This window comes from Euprymna scolopes, chromosome 2 (genome assembly GCF_053919585.1).
Source record: "Euprymna scolopes isolate OS-2025 chromosome 2, ASM5391958v1, whole genome shotgun sequence".
Classification (NCBI taxonomy): domain Eukaryota; kingdom Metazoa; phylum Mollusca; class Cephalopoda; order Sepiida; family Sepiolidae; genus Euprymna; species Euprymna scolopes.
Genome location: NC_136483.1, coordinates 73,611,092 through 73,632,084, shown reverse-complemented (window position 1 = coordinate 73,632,084; position 20,993 = coordinate 73,611,092). Strand labels below are relative to the sequence as shown.

General features: G+C 33.3%; 1 protein-coding gene across 1 annotated transcript in view; it reads left to right on the top strand.

Moving 5' to 3' along the window:
* Positions 1 to 20,993, top strand: part of LOC145292386 (stalled ribosome sensor GCN1-like) — a 113,606-nt gene that overhangs the window by 17,109 nt on the left and 75,504 nt on the right. Inside the window, exons 3-9 of the mRNA XM_080138717.1 lie at positions 4,534 to 4,732; positions 4,882 to 4,990; positions 8,690 to 8,788; positions 12,282 to 12,416; positions 18,124 to 18,192; positions 18,307 to 18,415; positions 20,273 to 20,347. Of these exons, the coding sequence (XP_079994843.1) occupies positions 4,534 to 4,732; positions 4,882 to 4,990; positions 8,690 to 8,788; positions 12,282 to 12,416; positions 18,124 to 18,192; positions 18,307 to 18,415; positions 20,273 to 20,347 (795 nt within the window). The remainder of the gene's footprint in view (positions 1 to 4,533; positions 4,733 to 4,881; positions 4,991 to 8,689; positions 8,789 to 12,281; positions 12,417 to 18,123; positions 18,193 to 18,306; positions 18,416 to 20,272; positions 20,348 to 20,993) is intronic.

Below are 20,993 nucleotides of genomic sequence, written 5' to 3'. Positions count from 1 at the left end.
CAACTTTTTCGAATCTATGTATAAACGAGATTTTGATACTTATTTTGATTTTGAAAAAAACAACATTTGTGGCTGTTCGCAGTAAAACATTGTTTTAATTCGCTGTTCAAAACTAATTTAAAGAATAAAAGTGCATGTAAGCTATATATCTACAAAAGTTTTTGTTTTTTTAACCATGTTTTTAAATTTGACGAGATTTGTGAGAAATTGCAACAGATAATGCCGAATTGGTTAGGATTGTTGTTATTATATATTCTGAAAACCGAATAGTTCTAAACTAATGTTATTCTGATAACAAAATAGCTCTAATTAAACATAAGAACATTTATATTCATATTTTCATGTTTTTCTTAATTCGTTCTTGAATAAAAATTAAAGAACGCGTGTTTGTTTACAACTGTGCTATCGCTGATTCTACAGGCTGGAGCTGCTGCTGCTGCTGCTTAAACTTCATTTGACCAAATTCGATTAAAAAGAAACAATTTTTTTTTTCGGGTAGGTCCTTTTAAATTATCAATTACCGCGGTCCTACTCAACATAAAACAATACTTTTAATTGATAAAGATAGTAAAAAGATTGATTTACTTACTACTGGGTGTCCGAAGAATTTTTTTTTCAAAATGTTCAATACTCGTCATATTAAAATCTTATTTTTAACACGACAAAAAAAGAAATGGTCAAAAATATTTCGGACACTTGACAGTATTAAGATTAACACCTCTTCTAATTGGTTCCCAAATTTCATGACGAAATTCTTCATACAATCACGGTACGGACCTTTAGAAAACAGGGGGGGGTCATTACAAAACCTTACCGAAAACGCCATTTTATGACGTTCACATTTTTATCACTTTATTTGCTTAAAACTCTTAAAATATATAATGTACATTCATATTTATTAATTCATTTGAAAGTATATTCATTTCCGAACAAAACAGTAGTAATTTGCAGACTTGAAGTGCTTTGGTTTGAAAAATATGGCTATTTTAGTAGAACTACCTTGAAATCTGTGATTATCCAAAGCGTTTTTCGTCCGTGTGTATTACTATTTATATGGAGTACAGTTATACCTGATAGATATAGGTTATTGCATATTCTGTAAGTATAGTTAAATATAGATGGATGGATAAGTAGTATATTGTATACGAATGCATGGAATTTTAGACAATTTGAGTAAGTTGCCTTTAGACTACAACGAAGGAGAATGACTTCGCCTTTCTCTTAATATCCGGAAGTTTTTATTTCAATGAGTACCGGTTTAGTTTGTGTAATAATTATTGCAATACTATCTCTTAACAAAGAGATATTAATGGTTGCTGTTCATTATAGATTACTTTAAGTCTATGTATAGGACTATGGCTAGTAAGTATTTACTTAGAAGCTTGGTTATGGGTTAGGAGTTATAATCAGGAGCATGCCTAGGAAATTTTAGGTGTTAATGGGTATCGATTTACGAGTCTGTTAGGGTCAAGGGCGGAGAGCAAGGACCCCTCTAAGTTACGTGAAACGGATACGGTTTAGTGGCAACTTGGGAAATAGAGCAGTTTGATTTGTTAGTGATCAGGAGAAAGAGAATTAAGTAAAAAATAAAAAGGTTTGTCATGCAAAACAGACAAGGCAGTCATCTTGGAGGTAAAGTATCTATAGGAGGTACTTGGTATACAAGCAGCAGTATTTTGCAGTTTTGAGAGGAATTTTAGGTACAATAGTTTCATGGTTTATTGTACAAGTCCGTAGTCTAGGTCAGGGACGAAGCACTTCTAATATTGCAACTGGGTTTATCTAATTTTAAAAGTAGTTGAATAGAGTATTATGAGGTGTTCTACTTAGCTTAGGGATAGAATGAAAATTTAAGGTAATATTCAGAGTGATATAAGCAATTTCATGAGGATTAGATATATGATCACTGGATGTTGAACTGCTCAGGAGAATTCTTGTATCTATTCAGACGGATGTCTTGGTGACATAAGATTTGAGAAATTAAGAGTCTGGGGATACAGAGAGTTGTGAGCTGATAAGGATTCAGTATAGGCGATTACATATAGGTAGCAAAGGTGGTTTAGTTTAGTACGCACGTATTGTACATATTAAGTATACTGCTTCAGTTCTATCCTCTATCATAAAGGAAAATCCGTTTGTGTTTCTGTTGGCAATTTTGTCAAGAGAGGAAATTTAAAACAGCTTATCTAATTTTTGATGATATCAGTTTATAGACAATTGTACAGACTGATAAATTGTTGTGTAAGACATAGGAGCCCATCATCTTCGTATTTTGATGAAATGATGGATCAAGAGCATAGGTTCAGAACAGGTGTCCGGAAAGGAAATGGCAGTGTACAAGGAAGGGGGGGGGGTCACTGATATCTTATTAACGTTATTTTATTTTTTTTTCTTATTAAAAAAAAAAAAAAAAAAAATTCGCCTTTCGGTGGCTGATTATATTAAGTATCATACTTAAATAAAGTTTTCATGTCCTCTAAATAAATTAGCATAATTTCTTTTTTTTTTTTTTTTACCGAGTTTGTCTTTACTATAGCATTGACTTATTATTCAAGTGAGATGGGATTGTAAACTGCGAAATGGTCTATTTAAGTGGAGAAAAATTTCTTTTACTTTTTATGTTACAAATTTTTGTAATTCAATGATTATAAAAAGTAAAGAAATTCTTTTCTTGTAGCATCTTTTTTTTTTTTTTTTTTTTTTTTTTTTTTGTAACTAATTTTACCTTTATACCCATTCGTAATTAAACATGTTTAATTCTAAGGAGTGTGTGTGCGAGGGGGAAGGGTCGCTGTTTAAATTTGATATAGAATGATCACCCATTTTATGACCATCGAGCATTCTCTCTAAATTCTAAATTCAGTATTATTTTGATGTCTCGCTGTGACTGAAGCAAGAGAAAACCTGAGGTCAATATACAAGACTTGTAGAGTTTCTTTTTACCTCGGCACCAAAATCAACAGAGTTTAGGCCATTTTTTAAATGTTTTTCTTGGTGACTGTGATATATTGCTAGTCCTGTGTAGTTCCAGGAAATTCACCTTTCGAGGCTTTGCCTTGTTTTTTGAGAAGGGGTTAGTTTATTGCTGATTGCCTGAAGCGTTCCTACTGGAGAATGCCAATGCCCAGGCATTTTTATTTTTTTTTTTCAAGCAAGAATGCTCTTTCTCTAGAGCACTGGCTCTCCAATTCTATTTTCCAACCATTATGTCATATCTTCCTGTCATAGAAGGGAGATAAATAACCTTTCTCCCAATCTATTTTTTCCTCCACATTGATGTTTTTTTTTTTTTTGTTTCTCTTTGCAAAACTCGATCATGATCTACAAAGCTAAAAATAAAATCAATTTTTCTCTACAAAACAATCAAACCAAACTCCATAAATAAATATTTAAAGATTCACTGGACAAAGCGGGGAGGAGGGCAGAGCGGTAGCTCTAGATATATCTAAGGCTTTTGACAGGGTATGGCATGAGGGTCTCCTCAGGAAAATTAAATCATATGGTATCACTGGTAGAATACTTAACATAATTAAATCCTTCTTAGATAAGAGAAAAATCCAGGTTGTCCTCGACAGTCTCGCCCATGTATGGAGTATTGTTGTCACATTTGGGCTGGTGCATCTGCTGCTAGTCTCTCGCTCCTAGACAAGTTTCAAAAGAGAGTCACCAATCTGATAGGCCCTGAACTGGCATCTAAGCTTCAGCCTCTGTTCCATCGACGAAACGTTGAATCCCTCTTCCTTTTCTACAAGTATTTTAATGGTGAATGCTCTGACGAACTGCAGACACTTGTGCCCCCACGACGTAGACACCCTTGACAAACCCGACAGGCACCTAAATCCCACCCCACACAGAGATCCCTAGATGTAAAAGATCTTTCTACTCCAGTAGTTTCTTCCTCAGAACTACTAGACTCTGGAATTGCATTCCAGGTCCCTGCTTCCCTAACTGTACTGACATGCAGAAGTTCAAGTGTAACGTGAACCGACATCTTGCTGCCCAAATCCCAACATAGTGCCCCAGTAGTTGTTGCCCCAGATAGTAACCCCCTACACCAAAGTGGCAGTGTGCCTTGTTTGGGGTGAAAATGTAATAAAAAAAAAAAAAAAAAAAGATACAAAGAATATGAAGCATAAAAACTTTTCCCAAAATGACCAGATTTGGCATTAAATTACTCAAAAAGGATTTATGCCATAAAACAAAAGAACTTACAAAACCTTTTTTTTTTTTTTTAATCTATTTTTTCTTTTTCATTAGATTATCCCTTTATCAAAGCTGCTTGATCGTTGTCTTTCTTCCCCATGATCATTATATTCATCCATTATCTCATTCCACCTGTAGACATCCTTTCACAGGAACCTAGAAAGTCAAAAGAATCCAGATTTTCCAAACTCTCGTAAATCTGTATAATTATTCTGATTGCTGAAGTGGATATTCCCTAGTCTTTTTGGATTCGTTTTTATTGTTGATCAAGAATTTACTTTTGTTTTTTCATTATTATTAATCCTTTTTTCCAATTCTTTTCGATTTTAGAACTCCCAGAAAATGCAATTAAAGGCATCTTCAAGTATTTGCTGTACACATTGGGGCGCTATCATGACCGCAAATCTCAACAGGCAGTCATCCGCGTGGTGTCCAATTTGTCGCGGCGTCAACCAGCAGTTACTCTCAAGTTTATTAGCTCGGCACTTTCCAGTTTCAGCAAGTCTCAGAAGAATTACAGCCATGCCAGGTGAAATTCTCTTTAAGTCTCAGAACAGCCTCATTTATTAGACCATATTTTCAAAGACAAAGTATACATTTCACATTTGACTACATTAGTAACACAGCCATTTTATCTTTTGAATCTAATGAAATTGTTTGTTTTTTTTTAATCTGTAGCAAAGCTTTATCAAGTGAATCAGTCATGGCCCTCATTTGGACTTGCATTGTGATCAAGGAAGCAATCAGCTGTGATAAATCCTGCCCAGATGAAGATCTGAAATCTTTGGTAAATTCTTTCTCTTAACTTATATTTTAATGATTTGATGATCTCAGAGAAATATTAACTCTTGGCATTATAAGATTTGTGATGAGTAGGGCGAGGACAACAACATATTCTTTTCATTATTTTGACTCTCGAGTGTGTATCGTTGATATCTTACATGCTTTTATTTCGAGTGATGTGGTTCTCAGTTGATTAACTGTGTATGTGTCGTATATATACTTGAGTCAAAACAATAAAAAGAATATTCTGTTGTCATAGCCCTAGTAATGAATTTGTTGATTTGGCAAGATTGAAAGAATAAACGTGTTTAGTTCAGTAGATGTACCTATTTACTATGCCTCCCCACGGGACAGAGTTAGACACCAGGGTCGTTTTTTAACGTGGAGAAAAGGTACAAAAATAAAAATTGTCTCAGTCGTAAAGGATTTCTCCTCCACCGAAAGAGAACAAGAAATAGAAGTGCAGCATCTGAAGAACAGATACTACACTTTGATCTTGTCCCGAAGGCCAATGATGTAGCGAACAATCAAGGTGCAAAAGAATGCCAATGAAAATGTGGGAGGAAATGCTATAAATGGATTTGAAAGAGAGCGGGATAAAAACCTGGCCAGAGATAGATTAGTTTTGAAGATAATTCCTAAAAGCAGTCCAACACATGGACTTTGATGGAAAGAAAATATTGTATGCCAAAATTCATGTAAATTAATAAAAATAAAATTTTGTGGCCAAATGAACAGTAGAGATATATTGTGATACCATCATGAAAATAAGGGAAATAACTCTGAATTCAAACTTGCAAGATTTAAGAAGACCATCTTTAACATAAGACATTGGTAAAACTCAAATTTGCCTTAAAATGATTTTCTTTATAAAAATAAAACTGTGATTAATTTACATGATTTGTGGAATATGATATTTTCTTTCTGTCACAGCTACATACATCATACAATTTTTTTTATATATATGGAGAATTCTATCTTTTAAAACTTGATAGAAATGTGGTTTGTCTGTGACAATCGACAGATGAATGATACAAATACCTTTGAGCTTTGACATGATTTCTTACTTTTGATCCCTAATATGAATTAGAAGGACTTGTAATTATGTCACTGTATGTTATTTCATTAATCTTCTGATTAACTCCAAATTAATTCTTTTTTTTTTTTCTTTTCTTTTTTGAGAGAGAATTTGCATATAGTTATCTGACCATGAACACTGAAAACTGACTGCGCAAGAGATATTTGTAACTTCATTTGTTATGCAATGTGAGACAAATGTTTCTTTAAATGATTCCTTATCATGTTTGGTTGAACATATTTTTTATTTTTTGAGATGAGGATTGATAATTTGGATTGTTCAGACTGTTGTTTTCATGTTGGAAGTTATTCGCATGTTTTGTCTAATGTAATCTCTAACCGTTAGGTACATCTTATCAAGTTTGGAATTTTTACAGAATTTCGAGTGGAAACTTTTATTTAATCCACAGAGTGGCTTACTCTCATCCCATCAGCTATGAAGGACCTGTAGCACAATGGATATAAGTGCTGTGTAATAATCAGTTCTAAGTTTTGGTCTTCTGAAGTTTAAAATTTCAATCCTCAGTATGGATGATACTAAGAATACAATTATGAATTATTTAGAATTTCAACTTGATCATGGCTGAGAGAATGAGAACAGGCTACCCGCCCTCCCCATCGATTAAATAAAGGGTTACATTAGAAATTTTGTACAAATTCTTGGGTTTGACAAGATGCACAAGATACGAAGGTTGGAGGTTACATCAGCTAAAATGTTGGGAGTATAACATCACAAGTGAGAACAGTAATCTGGCATATATTGGACAGATTTTAGAAATTTATTTCCAAACTTTGCTATTTATGACCAAAACTTTGTTTCTTCTTTCAAATTTATTATCATTTCTTCCCAGGTTTTCTTTGGTTTTCCTCTACCAACTGACTCTATTACCTCAATTGTTGTGCATCTACTAATCCAAGAACATTTACTCATTCTTTTAATATGACCAAACCAACAAAGTCTCCTGTTCTGCACACATCACTCTGAAGTCCAAGTATCTTCAACCCTTAAAAAAAACATTTATTCAATGAAAATACAAACATACAGATAAAATTCTGTTAAATATTTCATCCAATAGTTTCCCAAAATGTATGCTAATTTATGTTGGGTTCTTGTGTAGAATTCCCCTCATATTCAAAAATAAAAATATATTCCAAGATTATATAAATTGATCAAGTAGTTTTATTTTTATAAAGAAAATCATTTTTAATAGATTAATGAGAATGCGTGGGCATTACAACTTAAATCTTGCCAATTTGAATATGTTGAGTTAAATAAGATGCTTAAATGTGAGGAGTGAATCTTTGAAAAATTGTATACACATAAGGAAGGCACTCCTAATAAACTGGGTCAATGAAAAAGATAAAACTTAGATTTTGATTTTATATGTGTATTAAAAAAAAACAAAAAAACTTTAGTAAACTTGTAAATGCTAAAATTGTTTTTAGTCGGTAAAATGGGATTTTAATCGTAATTGTATTATAGATTTTAAATTAATGTATTATATATAAATTTTTTTAAAATCATACTTTATAAATGTAATTTATAATCTGTTTCAATTTTAAAACTATAGGAAAAATATAATAGTGTTAATATACTAGGAAAATCCCTTAGGCTAGATAAATACTCATTTCTCAAAACTTTGAAAGAGTTGGAATATTTTTTTTTAAATTTTAAACGTATTTCGATAAAATTAAACGGAATTTTAAGTTTTTAATCGATATTGATATAAATTTTAAGTTTTATATATAAAAAAATTAGATTTTTAAATTTTATTGGTTTCAAATTAAAATCGTGTTATATATAAAAAAATTTTATGAAAAAAAAAATAAATTTCAAGTGAAATTAGATTTTAAAATAATTCCAAATTTTAAGTTAATGAAATCATCATCATCATCATCCGATAAATAAATGGAGGGGATTTAACAAAACGAGAGTTAAACGTGAACTCGTGAGGCATATATATTTTCCACTTCCGTTTATAGTATAGATGTGTATTGGCTGAAGAGAGCTTGATATGGATATCTTAAACAGTCCTAAGTATTGGGCTTGAATGACTTGTCTCATCTAACAACTTTCTGCATACAAAATATGTGTGTGTGTGTCGGGTTTGAAAAGATGTACCCAAAGAAGATTGGAGGTTACATTGTTTAAAACAATAATTTATATCATATTTCTGTCTGTTCGTTTCACTTTTTCTCAAAAACTACTGAGCCAATCTGGCAGGAATTTTGTATGGATCTTCGTTATAAGATGCATCAAAATAAGTGTCCGATGCACAGTTAAATATTAATAGGAATTAGTCACCATTTACTCTAGTAGCTTTCTTGGAAACTACTGGGCCAATCTGGCTGGATTTTTATAATAAGGTGCAGTAAGTATTATGGTGTTCATTCGATGCAGTTAGGGATTAATAAGGATTAGTATATATTGCAAAAATGAGCACAAATTTAACCATATTCAACTACCAGTTCAGCATAAAGCACTTAATTTAAGTCAACAGGATATAACTTTTGCCCGTTTTTTAACCGGATAAAAAGTTTAGTGCATATTATTTCAAATTGATTTTTAAATGAAATGCATTGAGTAGCTTACAATTGTTTAAATTTTGTTTTGTTGTTTGTGCAGATTGCTGTTCAATCATTGTTAGTCTATGGAAGCCAAACAGCTCAAAACAAAAAGATTTCAGCTGTCTCTTACAAACATGTTTGCAGCATTTGGAAGAAGGTAAGTGTTGCTTTCAACTGTATGCTTTATGGTGATTTTTCTTTTCAAGATTTTCATAGCTAAAAGTAAAATGCATTTTTTTTTCTCAATCACTTTGCATTTTAACTAATGATTGAGTATTCTAGTGTGTTTATTTGTATTCATGTTTTAATTTTTTATTAATTATTTAGTAATTATTAATTGAATATTCGGACATATACACAGATGTATATACATATTTTAAACTTCATAGTGGCAAAAATATCAAGTTTGAACAGGAAATAACTATGAACTTTTAAAACCATAGGTATATTTCCTTTAATCTTATAAAATTAGAAAAGTAAAAAAAATTTTTTTTTTTTTTTTTTTTTTTTGCATAGGCATCCCCTCATTTATCAAGGCCAAGAGGCCACTCGAGGATAAGGGTTAAAGAGTGCACAGTAGAAATTGGACAATATAGTAACCGTTAGTAATGGAGATTCGGTAAATTTGTTAACTTATATGGAACGGCTCATCAAAAACTTGTTTATGTTAGACTTGAAGACAACCATATTGTAGTCAGCTGGAAAGCAGAAAAGCGGAAGACAATTCCGTAGGCATGCAGAAAGAAACTTTGCTCATGGAATTTGTTTAAGTTTAGGCACAGATAAAGGGTGGGGGAAATTAGTTATAGTGTTTTCTGCTAGATGGGTGTTTCTTGTGAAAGTTTGGTGAGGGGGGGGGGCATAGAATGGAGCTCAGCCGAGCACTTGCCATGAAAATAACGATAAAGCAGAGACAAACTCGCAACATCTCTTCTGTGAGAAAGAGGTTGCAGGGAAGAGAAAAGGACATCCCCCACAAGGCTACAAAGTCTATTTTGAACTCTATCAAGGCAGGATAAGTCCTTTCTAGCAGCTCCTTCCCAGATGTGGCAACAGTACTCCATCCTTGGACGTACCTGGCTCTTATATAGATAGAGAATTGCATCAGCAATGAGATATCTACTGGATGGACAGAAGAATCCCACCATTTTTCCAGTGGCCTTAGCAAGGGATTTAATGTATGTGTTCCATTTAAGATCAGGAGTAAAGGTCAAGCCCAGAAACTTGTCAAAACATGAGGCCTCCCCAAGACGAGAGCCATTCATTTCAATTGATGCCAGATGGGGATCAGAGCGTTGATGATGTAAAGATAAAAGCTTGGTTTTACATGCATTAAAAGTAACAAGCCACCTCTTTCCCCATTGTACCATTTGCTCAAGATGAGAGGAGAGAGAATCAGAGAGAACTTGGCCGTTTACTGTCTTAGATGTACTACCATAGATAGTAGTGTCATCAGCATAGATGTCTACAAATGATGTATGTGATTTGGAAGATCATTAATATAGATCAGGAAGAGAGTTGGGCCCAGGATGGACCCCTGAGGAACTCCAGCATTAATACTAAGAGCTGCTGATTTTTGCCCATCAACCACTATTATAAACCTATCAGAGAGAGATGATTTAATAATTAAGACATTTCCAGTTATACCGTAGCTGGAGATCTTGTGAAGTAAACCTTTCTGTGTACTATTATCCTCATCTTTATAGTTTGTTTTTTGTTTTTGTTTTTTTTTTGTTTTTTTTTTACAATGTTTCGGCCAACTATTCCTCTGGCCTTTGCCAGGTTGTTAACGGCCACGGGATAGGAACGCTGAATCTTCAACTGTATCTTCAGTAATTACTGCCTTCCATAGTTGTTGTCTCACCACGTTTTGGCCAACTAATCCTCTGGCCGGCTTGGGGTAGGTAGAATTGAAACCATCATCTTCAATGCTCACCTGGAACTGTAGAGATTCAACATCTCTATCCACTGCACCATGGGTCCCGAAGGGCAATCACGATTGGAATTTTTGGTCTTATAAATCCGTGTTTTTTAAAATCTGATTTTCCATTGTTAAGTCCATACTAAAGGATATATATTACTTATTTAAATAATCAATCCTACCAAATCAATTCAATCCTACCCAAAGCCGGCCAGAGGATTAGTTGGCCAAAACGTGGTGAGACCACAACAACTATGAAAGGCAGTAATTACTGAAAATGCAGTTGAAGATTCAGCATCCTTATCTTGTCACGGATAACAACCTGACAAAGGCTAGAGGAATAGTTGGCCGAAACCATGTTAAAAAAAAAACAAGAAGAAAACTATAAAGATGTGGATAATAGTCTGCAAGTAAATACAATATTTATTAATTCATGTTTTATTTTTTTAATTTATATTAAATATTTTATTTTTATTTTACTTAATATATATAGATTAAATTTACTTTTTAATATATGTATAGATTAATGAACATGATTAATGAATATAAAGGTTTAGTATTATTAAAATTTTAGATTTTTGTAATGTGTATATTGCATAAATATAATAGAAAATCTATTGTTTATAAAGCACTTGATATTTATATTCAAAATTCAACAGTTTAAAAGATCAGACAAGTGCAATATTTTTTTTATATATCAATATATTTATTAAAATGAAATTTGAATTTTCCACTCATAAGTTTTCTTCAGGAAAATCTAGATAGTAAAAAAATACCATTTGGATTTTCCTGAAGAAAACTCTTTTACAAGTCGAAAATTTTAATTCAATGTTAATAAATGAATTTATTTAAAAGACATTGCATTTCTCTAGTTTTTAAACTATTAAATTTTGAATAAAAAATATTCTACAATTAATATAAATATATTAAGTTAACATTTGTTAATTGTTTATCATACTAAAGAGTTTGACATTAGTAAAGGTGAATGTTCATTCATTTATTTGCTTATGTGTTGTAACCAGTAATTGAACATAGTAGCATTAGCCATAATGATGACTGTGTAATTCAAATAAATAGGAGTTCAAATGTAGAATAAAAGCCAGTATAAGGGATATGTTATATAATGAAGAAAGAATTCAATTTCAGTTTGTTCTTAGTCATAGGTTTATATTTCAAAAATAGCTTCAACAATTCATAAATTCCCTATGTTCCTTACAGAAGGAACAATATAAACTTAGATATTCTCTAGGGTGTTACTACATGAAATGATATATTTGTAGAGAAAGGTATATGCAAGTAATCACGTGTTCATTGATGTACTGGTGCAAAGGTCATGTGATCCTTTCTGTATAAAAGTTATCGCATTTATTACAGTGTAGATTGCAGACCATATGTGTGTGATGACACAAACCTATGTTGGAAATAGGGCAATTAGTCAGGGAGCAGGGTTCTTAGGTGTGGCTGTGGCTGTAGTCTGTGTTAGGTGTTAAGATGAATATAGTGCAGTTAAGTTGAATATCTAAATTTTCTTTGTGTATTGCTTTATAAATGGCAGATTAAATTTTTTCATTAAAGGAAGTTTCAGGAAGCAGGTATTGAAAAGAGTTTGATATCTGCATCTTTTGGTGTATATTGAGATGTATAAATTGGTGTATATTTTATTTTTGTTTTTTAATTTTTCTACTAAAGTTTCCATTGTTTGACACTTTATTTTTTTACATCACTTTAGTGCACTGGGAGCATTTCCAAATATTTTGACTATTTGTCAGACCAAGAACTTTGCCAGCATGACATTAGTTTGATGGCATTCATCATGAAGTATTTTGCTGAGATTAAAGACAAAGACTCCATTCAGAAATACAAGGCAAGTCTTCCATTTCAGCATTTTTTTTTTTTGTTTTTTTTTTTTTAAATTTACTTGAATGTCTTTGTGTAGATGTTTGTTTACAAAACAAAAATCAAGTATTTTTTGTTTCTTTTTTCCAAAATTTTGAGTATTCAAATTTACCAAAATAGGAATTTTGGTCAAAATTTTCTCTGAATAAAAATGAATTCGATGAGTATATGAATAATGCAAGATTTCTAAAGAGCCAACTAGAAATATACAACGAACAGTGTAATTTTCTAAGTATATAAGAAAAAAAAATATTAAAAACTTATATTTAACAAAAATGTCTACCAAATGTTGACCGAGTATTATCCATATCAGTGTTTCCCAATCTTTTTTACCTTTGTGGAACTTTTCCAATAATAGTGATGTTACAAGAAACCCTAGCACAGAAATATTTTACAATTCTATCTATTTTTCCTTCATTATGCAAACAATATTTTTTCTTTTCATAATTTTTTTAGATATAAAAAAAATGTATTTCCAATTTAACAAAAAAAAATCATTTATTTTTGACAATTAGTTCAAAGTAAATGGATCCTTTTTCCAGTTTATTCACAGTTCAAAAATAAATAAAATAATTTATTGAAGAGGCAATAACAACCCAAATAATAAAAACAAAAATATATTTGCCCAAAATGAAATGTGCTTTTCCAATGTGACACTTTGCCTATTTATCAGTATTTCTTGAAAGAGCTCTTGGCAAGCTCTTCAGGAACATTATTAAGAAACAGTTTCATTGAGGTATTACCATTTAAAAGGCCATTAAAAACCCATTAAAATATCAGTGACTCACTAAATGAAAACAAATTTATGAATGGAGTTCAAAATAAATGGCAAATCCCAATGAATTCATTTTAAATACCACATTTGCAATCCAGTACTTTATTGATTTCTTTTTCAACACATCCAGACAACCTATACATATTACACATGGTCATACTCAATAGATGAAATTGTAACTGGTGACCTCCACAAAATTTTGGTTTGCACAGAAATTCTTTTTTACAAATCTAAAATGATACTAGTTTTGCTTCTCATAAAAAGTTGTGTAATGGTTATTTACATGATTTAAATACTGGTGATCAGCTTTACCATCCTTTTTTCCACCATACTAAAAACTTTTTATTGACTCTGAAAGTTCTTCATTTTTATTTTTTATTAAATATCATAACTTTTTTGGAGTTCATGCATTATATACATAACTCTTTCTTGTAAAGTTGGTTCTCTTTATAGCACTCCAAACACATTCTCACACCTGAGATTATCTCTCTCTACAAATCTACTATCAAGTTTTGTACGTTTGTAATATTTGTCTCTCTACAAATCTACTATCAAGTCTTGTATAGAGTACTTTTGTAATATTTCGATAGATAAATCTCTGTTCCATTTAAGTGTTCTTGATAACAAGCATATCTGTAATTTAATTACCCCCCTCCCTTTCTTCTCTGCATCCTCTCTTTCAGACATGATGTTGCTTATGAGTTTTTTTTCTATAAATACTATTATGGCATGTGTTCTTCAGAATTGTCTTATCTACTCGCTTCTTCTTTTTTTGTTCCATCTTGCTTGACTTGTTAATCTAGTGATTTTCACCAATTGACTGTTTTTATACTTCATAATATGGCTTTCTATTCAAGTGGTTTCTTTACATGAACTGCAGGTTTCTAAAACTTTCTTCTTAACTGTTTTTCTCATACATTTAGTCTTGGTCTTTTCAAGATTAAAGTCAATAAAAATCTCTTGTCTGTTGAATACATTGTTTCTTTTCTGCACTCTTTCTCACTCTACTTGGATATATGCATCCACCACTCAGATAAGGCTTCGTGGATCACTGTACTTTTAAAACAAATTCAACTTGCCTCCTCCCTTGAGGCTCTCATTCACAAATATCCGTGGGCTTAGAACTAACTTAGCTGATGTTGAAGCATTTCTCTTAACAAATACCCCGGATATCTTAGCACTAAGTGAGACTAACCTACACTCCTCCATTCCCTCTAACCACTTTAACATGCCTGGATATCTCCCACTCTGCCGTAAGGACTCTGACAGACATATGCACGGACTTGGAGTTTACATTCGTAATACCCTTCCCTTGACTAGAGAAACAAACCTAGAAACAGATGATCAAGCCTTTATGTGCTTTAGACTAAACGTGCAACACAGTATTAGCTACTATTATTTTCTCTACCGCTCTCCCTCGACTCAGGACTGCTCCATAATAAACAAAGTATCTGACAGCATAGACACGGCACTGTCCCTCGACACTAGCGCACAAATACATGTGTTTGGTGACTTTAATGTCCACCACAAAAACTGGCTTGGATTCTCTGCTCACACAGATGCAGCGGGCAGCACAACCCATAGCTTCGCTATATCTCACTCCCTATCACAAATTGTTACGTTTCCAACCCGTTTCCCTGACCAGGAAGAACAACACGCATCACTTCTAGATCTGTTTTTGACCACAGTTCCCGATGACTGCATAGCGAAGGCCCACAGCCCACTCGGGAACGCTGATCATGCAGTGATAATGGTTGAAATCGCCCTAAACTCTAGACCCAAAACTGAAGAGCCAGTGCTCAAAACAACGAGATATTATAATAAGGCTGACTGGGAAGCCATCAGGGAACTAATTAGAGATGCTCCATGGAAAAATATTTTCTCTCTCCCTGCTGAACAGTGTGCAAACGAGACCACTGACTGGTTCAAAACTGCAATCGAAGCGCATGTTCCCATGCGGAAATTTTATAGTAAGCCCCACTCTCCCCAATGGTTTACGTCGACTTGTGCAACTGCCATTACTCAAAAGCAGCATGCATACCGTAGGTTTAACCGACATAAGTCCAGTTCAAACAGACTGAAGTATATAGAAGCTAGAAATAACGTTAAGAAAGAAATAGCGACAGCTAAGAGAGAATTTACGGAAACCACTAAAAAGCGCATCGAAGCACAAAAACTAGGAACTCGAGACTTCTGGAAAATCTACAACAGTGTAGTAAATAATGGGCAATCGACAATTCCCCCACTAACCAACAATCACGAGGTTGTCTCCTCAGCAACCGACAAGGCTAACATGCTTGCCAGTCGGTTTGCCTCAAACTCCACACTGGACCCTTCCAACCACCCCCTACCTGACTTTCCTATGCGGACAGACGCCACACTAGACGATCTGAAAACCACCCCTGCTCAGGTGCATGCTATCATAAAAAACCTTGACACCTCAAAAGCATGTGGACCCGATCTTATCCCAGCTGTGCTATTAAAAAAGTGCTCAGCCGAAGTAGCTCCAGTTCTCTCCAAACTCTACAACAAATGTCTTAATGAAGCTTGCTTTCCGGGCTGTTGGAAAACTGCTTCTGTTGTACCAGTATTCAAGAATTCTGGTGAAAGGACAGACCCATCAAATTATCGCCCCATTAGCCTCCTTCCACTTTTTGCCAAAATATTTGAGACCATAATTAACCACGCTCTAATCCATCATCTTACAGATGCTAAACTACTGACTGACAAACAATATGGATTTAGACAAGCCCGTTCCACAGCAGACATCCTCACCGTGATCTCTGAACGTATATACCAATCACTGGACAAAGCGGGGGAAGGCAGAGCGGTAGCTCTAGATATATCTAAGGCTTTTGACAGGGTATGGCATGAGGGTCTCCTCAGTAAAATCAGATCATACGGTATCACTGGTAGAATACTTAACATAATTAAATCCTTCTTAGATAAGAGAAAAATCCAGGTAGTCCTCGACGGTCGCACATCTAAACAATATGATATAAATGCGGGAGTGCCCCAGGGTTCTATCCTTGGACCTCTATTGTTCCTGATATTCATAAATGACCTCCCCGACAACATTGCCTCTGAGATGGGTATATATGCTGATGACACTACACTCTATGGCAGACACGACAGGAAGACGAATGAACACATTTCTAAAGAAATGGCAGAAACACTAGAGGAAGACCTCCAATCTGTAGTGGAATGGGGACAAAAGTGGTTGGTCGCGTTCAATGCTGCCAAGACTAAACTAGTTTCATTCAATAATTACAAGAAACCCTCTCTACCACCAATAGCAATGGCCAACGACTCTTTATCTGAGAGTCCATCTTTCAAACTCCTTGGCCTAACGTTCACAGGAAACATGAGTTGGAACAATTACATTGAAGGCATTGCCAGGGCCGCTGCAAGAAAGGTGGGCTCTCTCTACCGTGCTAGAAAACTACTAACACCCGAAAGTATCCTGTACCTCTATAAGGCCACCATTCGCCCATGTATGGAGTATTGCTGCCACATCTGGGCTGGTGCATCTGCTACTAGTCTCTCGCTCCTTGACAAGGTTCAAAAGAGAGTCGCAAATCTGATAGGCCCTGAACTGGCATCTAAGCTTCAGCCTCTGTCCCATCGACGAAATGTTGCATCCCTCTGCCTGTTCTACAAGTATTTTAGTGGTGAATGCTCTGATGAACTGCAATCACTTGTGCCCCCACGACGCGAGCACCCTCGACAAACCCGACAGGCTACTAGATCCCACCCCCACACTGTAGAGGTCCCTAGATGTAAAAGATCTTTTTACTCCAATAGTTTCTTCCCCAGAACCGCAAGACTCTGGAATTCCATTCCAGGTCCCTGCTTCCCCAACAGTACTGACGTGCAGAAGTTCAAGTGTAACGTGAACCGACACCTTGCTGCCCAAATCCCTACATAGTACCCCAGTAGTTGTTGCCCCTGATAGTAGCCCCCTACACCAAAGTGGCAATTTGCCTTGTTTGGGGTGAAAATGTAATAAAAAAAAAAAAAAAAAAAAAAAAAAAAAAGAATATCCAAATACAGATAACCACTGCTGATTGAGCACCATCCTTTTCAATAATAAAGATTTTTCTTAGATATCGTTTATGGAGTTTTCTTCACTCATCTGAATTTGGGACTAAGTTTGTTGTGTCATCTTTTTTTTTTTTTGTTAAACTTTGAAACAACTTCAATCATTCCAAATAATTGAAAAAAAAAAAAAAAAGTTTCTTGAACCAGTGTTGTTACATTGCATGATTATGCTGATTTCAATGTTTATCCAGCTTCTTCTGCTTTATAACTAGTATGGAGAAAAATGTGAAATTTAACAGAAAAAAATATTGCGATTCAGTGTAGATACTTAGTAAATAACTACGATAAATCTATGTATTGTTTTTATTGGAAAAATATTAGAAATTATGTATTTTTGTATTTAAGCAAAAGTAATTCAGTTTAAACTAATGCAAATACCCTTTGTTTGTTTTTTGTTGATTATCAGAAAATAGTTACATAGTTATAAAAAATATTTATGTAATCTTTCTATTAATTTCTTTAGATTTATAAAACTCATATCCTTTAGATTTAAGTGAAAATCAAACTCTAGTATTGACATCATAAAAATGACATCCTTAGTAATGTGTACTCTGCCCATTCCTTTTTCGTTAACCAATCGTATGCTTCTATTTGTGTTCAGACAAACTCATAAAACACCATAATTTTCTAAAAGTATATGGATGAATTGATTCTCACGTAATTCTTCATGTTTTTAGGGTTCATTTTTTTTTTTTTTTTTTCAAAACAAACTTGGAAGTATAATTTCTATTTCCATTATTAAATGATTGTCAATTTGTGTTGTATGTGAAATATTAATAATTTTCTTTTTTCTTTTTAGAAATTGTTTATCAATGTGTATCTAAAGCAAGTGTTAGCATGTCGCTCCTCACCACCTGTCAATGTACTTGTAAGCATTTTAACCTTTTCTATACACCTCCTCCCTTTTCTGTATAGAAACTAATTTTTCATTTTTGCTTTATGAATTTCTTGTTTGTAAAAGTTTTTGTGTTGATATTTTCAGGAAGATTGTAAAATGATTCTACGACATATAAATCATGAAGAGTTTAAAGATCAGATTTGTCCTGCCGCTCAAAAGGCAATGCTCAGAAATCCTGAAATCATTCTTGAAGGTTAGTAAAAAGCATTGGTTTCATCATCGATATTCCCTGAATTAACATTTCTCTATGCTTAATGTTAAAGTGTTTTGTGTTTTTTTATGAATTAAAATTATATAATGTAATTTTTATCAAAATTGCAATAAGGATTCTAGTCATAAGGTTTAGTATAATTGTTTATTTTTAGCTTTGTAAAGGAATGTAAAAGTAGTGTTCTGTTCAGTGAATTAATTTTACCCATTCTGAAGTAGGCATTCTATGTTTAACTTTGTTTCCATGTTAGTGTGGACTGTTTTGTCTGATGGCTGTTCTTAAGGCGTCTTGGTCTTATGCAAGGCCTGGTCGTAATATCAACTTTCTAGGGTCCTCCTTAACTGATTCCATGTCTTATATACACTACCCCTCCCTCTAAATTCATCAACCTCAGTAAACCTAAAGCTGCTGACTGGATTTACCTCATCCATGCTTTTGACATGCTGTCCATACCATTTCAATCTGTTTTGGCGCAAAACATCAACTATTACACCACACCTCACCACCTGCACATTTGTTATAGAAATTCTATTGTCTTCCTTCTTAAGAGGCGAACCTCCCACTACCATACATCATGACACTCCTGACACAGGCTGCATATAGTTTTTTTTTACTTTGTGAGAGAAAACACAATTTGTTAAGAGGAACAGTAGTTCTCTAAATGTCTTCCGATCTGGTCTTAAACAAATTTTAGAATTTGCTTCTGCATCCCCATCTTCACTGAGTATGTCTGAATAAAAATTATACATCACCTTTAATTTTCTTATATATGAGAACTCAAAGAAAGCGGATGTTCGCCAATAGTCGAATGGAAAATAGTAAGAAAAGCAAGCACATGTAGGGACCTAGACGATCCATGTATGTATATTATGCCTGAATGAAAAATTTGCTATCATATACTTTAAAGAACCCCAACATTTATTAAACTGTAGGAGAGAAATAGCGAACAACTGTGTGCACAGAATAAACTCTAGGATAGCAATACAAAATCATTTTAAAATTCAAAATAACAATAGAAAATAAATAAAATAAAAGAAAAAACATATATATGTATATATAAACTAAAATAATATTAAATTATTATAGAAAAAAAAATTACATATCTAACATCATCGTCGTTTTTTGTTTTTTTTTTTCTTAATATCTAACTACATCTAGGTTGAAAATAAGTCAGCTTACTAAGATATCTATTCTTCCCATGAAAAGTACACACAAAGGATGGGGTGAACCTAAGATCAACTGTACCTTTGTCCAGAAAGTGCCTGCCCATTGGCTGATTAGGATGTGTGCAGTGGAAACTAAGAAGCTGCTTGGCTAACTAAAAATTCAATTGCATGTATGTATATAAAATCGCACGGTAACCATAAATGTTGCATAAGCTTGACGAATTCTCATGAGAATAAAATGCGGAATATTCTGTATAGCTTGATTGCCATATATATTTTTATAACTTACTATATATATATATATATATATATATATATATATATATATATAAAATGTAAGTTCAAGAACCCAAAAGAAAAAAAACGTTTATTTACGGACTGTTATCTTCTTCTTCATAGTTGTTGTTTCATCACATGTTTCTGCTAACTCATCCTCTGGCCTTCTTCAGATGAGTTGGCTGAAACGTGGTGAAACAACTATGAAGATGAGGATAAAAGTTAACAAATAAATAAATACACAAATTATTCATCTCAAATGATTTCAATAAAAATATATATAAACATTTGTTTATAAATCAAACTACATATAAAAAATTGTGATGTATAATTTTTATTCAGACTATGAATTATTGTTCAATTACTTGTAACACTTTTTTTTTTTTTCTGTTTTCAGCTGTTGAATACTTAATGTCTGGAGTCCAATTAGACCTGAGTAAATATGCCATGGATCTTGGAAAACCTCTCGCCAGTAAGTTGAATCTTTACAATCTGTTTTTTGTCCACGCATTTCTGCAAATGGCTCTCTGTCACACTTTAGATTGAAATACAATTTCACCGTTAAATGTGCATCTTTTGAAATATGAATAGTAGAATTCTTGAAAATGGATAAAAGGAAATAAAAGTGTACATTTAACTTTATTTGCATGCAGTTGGATAGTGGTTGATTTTGGAAAGGAAATTCCTGCCTCAAAACTTTGTCTTACAATTTGACATCAATCTACTTTTTCAGCGAAAACTACTTAAAGGGTGAAAAAAAACAGCAGTTTCTTTGGAATCTATAAAATTTCATTGATTAAATTTTGTTCAAATTCACTAAAATTGTTTCTGAATTTTTGAGATGAAGACTGACTATTCATATTATTCGAACTACTATTCTCATCTTGATTGTTATTTTCATAACGTTTTCGGTCGATGTAACCTCCGACTTTATTCTGATGTATCTTGTTGAACTAAGATTGGCAGAGGTTGATGGTTTAATCCTCAGTGTAAGCGACACTCAAAATACAGTTGCAAATTACTTAGGACATCTACCCAGTGATGGCTGATGGAACAAGAGCATGCTACCTCCATGGATCAAATGAAGGGTTTTATTCAAAATTTCATGCAGATTCTAG